The sequence below is a fragment of the Pteropus vampyrus genome, unplaced genomic scaffold (assembly GCF_000151845.1).
Source record: "Pteropus vampyrus isolate Shadow unplaced genomic scaffold, Pvam_2.0 Scaffold252, whole genome shotgun sequence".
Classification (NCBI taxonomy): Eukaryota; Metazoa; Chordata; class Mammalia; order Chiroptera; family Pteropodidae; genus Pteropus; species Pteropus vampyrus.
This window is the reverse complement of record NW_011889033.1, coordinates 1099356-1105274: the sequence shown is the minus strand read 5'-3', so window position 1 is coordinate 1105274 and position 5919 is coordinate 1099356. Positions and strand designations below refer to the sequence as shown.

Sequence of the window (5919 nt, the reverse complement as noted above, 5' to 3'; positions counted from 1 at the left end):
GACCCGTGCTCTGGGCCAGGTCCAGAAATCTGCATTTTTAATAGGCTCTCCAGGATGCATTAGGGTAGCATTTGTTGACTACTTACCTGTGCCCCTTGCTATTCTCATTGTTCCCTTGGGCTGTCACATTTAATCTTAGTAACCTGTGAGATAGGATGAGGAAGGTGGGACATGGAGAAGTCATCTGCCCAAAGTCACATAGCCAGTGAGAGTGGGCTGGGCCTCCAGCGCTGGCCAGGAGCGCTGCTTGTTTGGGGAGCCGCGGGTAGTTTATTTTGGCAACACAGCTGGGACTAAGAGGTTAGGCACTCCTTACTACCGCCGTTACTACCACTAGTAACGTTGCTACCATTCCTTACTACTGCCGTTACTACCACTAAGGGAAGTAGGGGCTAACGTTAAAAAGCTTAGATTTTGGTTTTGTGGTTTAGTGACTTCTTTTCAGTGATGCTTATGCACTGAGAATGAGAGCAGATAAAGCAGGTAGTGGCCTCTCAGGTTTTTAGCATCCCAGACTGCCACATTGCCTCCGTAGTCTCGTCCCAGCCTGATTGCATTTCTCCCTCGCCAGGCGCACCTCGGAGCTGGGGCAGGCTCGGTCCCAGGCCACTGCGGTAAAGCGAGTATCTCAGTAAAGCACGTGGCCATCTCTTTGCTGGTGGGGGTCATGCCTCCAGTTTGTAAAAACAGAACATCTGTGAAACACAGTAAAGTGGGGTGTGCCTGTGTTCCTCCATAAATCATCTCTTACTAGATCAAGCTCAGAACCCATGTCTTATCTGTGTGTTCAGTGTCTAGCTCAAGCTGTTTCCTTTAGTCGTATGTCCTGTACGTGTGTGTGTGTGTGTGTGTGTGTGTGTGTGTGTGTGTGTGTGTGTGTGTGTGTTTCCTTCCCTGGAATTGAGTGTCATAAGGGTGGGGACCTGACGTATTTCAATCATTGTTTTAGCCTTAGAACTGGCCAGTCTATAAATAGACGTCGCATGATGAAACTTTCTGTACCCTTGATGCCTCCCTGTCTCATTCCCAGCCCTGTCAGGGTTCTTGAAAGGGCCCACGAGGCCCTAGGTGACTCTCTGCTCACCCTCCCACCCCACCCCCCACCCCCGTCACCTGGCCTCACCACACTGCTGCTCGCTGGTGTTTCCACCCAGGTACCCACGGCCCCTGCGCTCACCCCCTTCAGTCTCTGCTACAGTAGTGCCTTAGCCGAGCGGCCGGGCGGGCCGGGCGAGTGGGCTCGCTGCTTTGTGATGCCGCTTCTATGGCTGTCTGGTGGTGGTAGTTCATTTTGACTTGTTTCTTATCTCCCTAGATAGGCTTTCTTCAGTGCCCCATATACAAGTATCAATAAATATCGATTTGCTCTTTTCCAGTTGGCTTTTTGCTAACCTCATAAGTGTTGATATATGTGTGTGTTTTCAATGAAGTATTCCCAAGTAGAAACAAAAAAGCGCGTGCAGTATCATCATGGTCGTGTTCCACGTTTGCACTGTCAGATGTGGTGACTAAGTATAAATGAAGTCATTAAGTTAAATGTCCAGTTCCTCGCTCACACTAGCCACGTCCCACGTGCTCAGTGGCCCCTGCGTTGAACAGTGTCCCTGTGGGACGCTTCGCCACCGCAGATGGTTCCGTCAGCAGCACGAGGTTCGTTAGTCTGTCTTTTAAACTGTCGTGCCACGGAATCACGGCCGTAAACTACACAGCAGCCAGCAGGTGTCGGTGCCGTTCGGTTTCCAGTCATGCTGCTGAGTGTCACTGTTTGTCCACGTTCTTCGCCACAGGTCCCCTGAGTGGTCGAGCATGGACCCAGTCGCTACACACAGCTGCCACCTCCTCCAGCAGCTGCACGAGCAGCGCATTCAAGGCCTGCTTTGTGACTGTATGTTGGTGGTGAAAGGCGTCTGCTTTAAAGCACATAAGAATGTTCTAGCAGCATTCAGTCAGTATTTTAGGTATGTATTTTAGACTTTCTTCTTCTAATTTTATGGAGAGAAAGCTCTTCTAGCATGGAAATGTTTTGACTAAATTTTATTTTCTCCACAAATATCACTCTTGTTCTGTAGCGCATTGTGGGATTTTTGCTTTTGTATTTACCGTGATCTGAGTGGAAAGGAGCCTTTTAACTAAAATACATTTGGGGCAATGGAAAGCATTTTGATACTTTGATTATACTCATTCTAATTAATGTCTGTCTTCTGTATATATTTCTTATTCTTTTAGGATAAAAAGATTGAGGAATAAAATTCCTGGTAAGAACGTCTCTGTAATAAATCAGAGAGGGGAAGTGTCTTATATGCTACTTTGTGTTTTCTTTAAACATTTTAGTTTTTGTTTCTCCTTTGGCTCTTCCAAGGAAACAGGTTTGAACTCAGTGTACTTATCCCCATCATCACGTTTGCCTGCATGAAAGATTTATTTACAAATAGTAATATCATGAATAGTACTTCTGTTATTTTATCATTAGAGGTAAGTGTTCTACATGCATTTTCTGATGAGCGGGATCTCTCTCTCTCTCCAGCCCTGCAGCTTCCTCTTTTTAGTACCGTTTTCCCCTCCTGGAATGCGTACTGTTTTCCCGCTCCAGTGAGCACTGCCCGGAACAGGGTCTGCTCTTTCCCGGGTGGTCCCGGGTCACCGGGCTCCATCCCAGCCTCTGCACAGGCCGCCAGCACACGCTGTGCCGGCTCAGCTCGCGAAGGCCGGCGGCACCGCTGTCTGTGTGCACAGTGGTCCACACTCGGGCGTGGCCTGCTGCTTCTGTCTTCCCAGGGCAGCGGGCTTGGCTCTTGTGATACCTTGGCCGTTTTGAGTTTTCCCCACCCCACTTCTAGTTTGTACTTTCCTGAAGAAAGAACAGAACTAAAGGCTGTTTTGGGGAAGCAGGTGACTACATCTGATAAAATGTCCTCGACAAACCTGCAAGACAACTTTCCTTCCTCAGCTTGGTGTTTTTGCAGAGTACAGACTCCTCCACCTATGAATTTGTCGTGTGCCCAGAGTAAAGCATGTGGCCTTTCTGGTGCCTTTTTTCCTTCATTGACTCGTAGGGCTTTTCTCACTGCTGATTTATGGGCCGTTGGGTTGCTGAAAAACAACCTCGGACAGCTAGATAAATTACTGGTTACAAAATGAGTGTGTATCAGGTCCCTGGAGTACTCACATTCATAGAGACAGACTGGGATGGTGGCCGCCAGGGGGCGGACCGGGGCTGGGGGGGCACGGGTGGGTGGGGGTCACTGTTGAATGCGGACAGAGTTTCTGTTTGGGATGATGAAAAGTTCTGAAAATGGACAGTGGTGACGGTTGCACAAGAAGGAGAATGTACTTAATGCCACTGAATTTACCATTCAAACCGTAGTTAAGTGTTTAACATTATGTATATTTTACCACAATTAAAAAATTAAAATGAGTGTATTATCAAGGATTGGTTTATGATAGCTATTTTTATTTTTAGACTTTTTTAAGGCACTTCAAAATGGAAATATCTTTGTGTTTTATGGCCTGAAATCTATAATTTGTCAGACTAAATATGAATACTGAACCATGTGTCCTTTAGTTTTCTAAATGTAAATGCAATTAATAATATGTATGAGTAATTACATTTTAACAAAGCAATGAATATGTTTTAAAATTTTACTTTGAGAATTACTTGGAAGTTTAGATATTCAACACTAATTCATCTGAATTGTTTTATCGAGTGGCTTGCCAAATTTTTTACTTTGAGAATTACTTGGAAGTTTAGATATTCAACACTAATTCATCTGAATTGTTTTAACGAGTGGCTTGCCAAATTTTTTAGAGCATATTTAACACCTTGGCATTTATTAATGATAGTTATAGCATTCGTAAGAAAAAGTAGTTGGCACGTGTGAATCGTTAGCATCTTCTCTTTCCCAGGAGCCTCTTTCAGAACTCGTCAGGCCAGAAGACCGACGTCTTCCACTTGGATATTAAAAACGTGAGCGGCATCGGGCAGATCCTGGACTTTATGTACACGTCCCGTCTGGATCTCAGCCAGGACAACGTGCAAGTGATGCTGGACATCGCACAGTGTCTGCAGGTTCAGAACGTTCTGAATCTGTGCCATGCCTTTTTAAAGTCGGCCGCCGCGGACCAGCCACCCGACACGCCTTGTAACAGCACATTCCCCCTGCAGAGCGCCCTGGCTCCTGACGCTGACTGTGTCATAACTGAAAGCTGCTCTCCTCACTTACTGCAGGAGTGTCCGGCCGGCGTTCAGCACGGTAAAGTCTTGGGGGAGTCACACTGTCAGGCGCCACCGTCAGTTAACGTCCACCACCCTACAGGCGAAACAGCAAAACAAGCCGCCGACCCCGTAGACGGCAGCTGCGCGGACCTGCCTTGCAGACAGCCAAACTACTACTACAAACTCAGAAACCTGTACAGTAAGCAGTACTGTAAGCAGGCCTCACGTCCGGGTCCCGAGAGGAGGCTGGAGCAGCCTTTCGCGCTCGGCACGCCCGCGGACCCCGCCGCCGTGGGAAAGCAGCCTTGCGCCGTCGGTCGATCTGAGTGTGCCCCGGACCCCGAGTCACACAGCCTGTGCCAACCACCCGCCAAACAGATGAGGCTCAAGAAGGCCATTCACCTGAAGAAGCTCAATTTCCTGAAGTCACAGAAATCCACAGAGCAGACGTCGGAAACCAAGTCGGATGACGGCTTAACAAAGAGGACTGAACCTGCCGGCGAAAACACTGTCGAGAAAGCTGGCAGCCCGAGAGCCGAAGAAAAAGAAAGTGAAGACTTTGTCAGTTCTGAGAATTTTAATTGCATTAGTGAGACGGAGAGGCCCGAAGACCCTGTGGCACTAGAAGACCGGTCCCCGACGCTTCAGTCACAGAAACAATATGCGTGCGAATTGTGCGGGAAACCTTTTAAACACCCGAGCAACCTGGAGCTTCACAAACGGTCTCATACAGGTACACTGATTCAGTACCCGCAGGCAGAAGGAGAGGAAATAATGCAGACGGTCCGACGCTCCTGCCTGCTCCTGTTTTTGTAAGAAGTTTTGCCATCGCTTCATGATGTATGTCATTGATATTTACCAAAAAAAAAAAAAAAATCAAGGTGCATTAGCGACTTTTTATTTTATATTTTTGGTGATGCTGCTTAATCATTTCAAAGTTCTAGAGATGCTTTTATGGAGCCAATTTAGAAAGATGTCACCCTTTTGTTTTTTACTCTAGTTATGGGCTTACATGATGAACTTTCCATCTCTAAAGAAGTATAGTAAATTATTTTGCTGCATTGAAAATTTCAAATTAATTCTAAAACAGATAAGCTGTATTCAGTTGTCTTTTTAGAATTAGATTAAGTGTCTTCTTTCAAAGCATAATGTAGGGTAATTTGAGTAATTCAAAAAGTTCTCTGGAAAGTAATTTGAATATCAGATTTTAAAAACTGATTTGAGAAGTAAGCTTTTTAATAAAGATTAGCTTTAACCATTTGATATTTTCAAATGAAAATGCTTCCATTTTGAACATTGAATTTTCAGAGTTTTATTACCTTAATTTGTACCTCCTCCCATTTAAAGAAAGTTCATTTTTTTCCGGAAGCTTTTTAAAAAGTATTATGTACTACATATGTTTTGTTATACAATATTTATATGTTACATATTACACAATTACTTACACAGTTCTTACATGTTACTTTCTTTCCTGCACTTAAACAAGATGCCTCTAATACACATTATGACTGAATGGCAGTTGTCTCATAGACATGAGAAGCGGTGTGCTGCAGGATGCTTCCAAAATAACCGCTTTGAAAGTGCTCGTGTAACTGCAGTTACGGCTGTGATGTCCGTTATGGCTTTGATTTCTAGTTTGCCTAGGTGTTTACCATCCACACTCATTGTTAAGATGACTAAATGTTTATGAAAGCCCTCGATAAATT

At 45.3% G+C, this 5919-nt stretch overlaps 1 protein-coding gene across 1 annotated transcript in view; it reads left to right on the top strand.

Moving 5' to 3' along the window:
* The window catches only part of ZBTB49 (zinc finger and BTB domain containing 49), a 26291-nt gene that overhangs the window by 5063 nt on the left and 15309 nt on the right, over positions 1-5919 (top strand). The window contains exons 2-3 of the mRNA XM_023520203.1: positions 1788-1958; positions 3904-4946. Of these exons, the coding sequence (XP_023375971.1) occupies positions 1807-1958; positions 3904-4946 (1195 nt within the window). The 5' untranslated portion in view covers positions 1788-1806. The remainder of the gene's footprint in view (positions 1-1787; positions 1959-3903; positions 4947-5919) is intronic.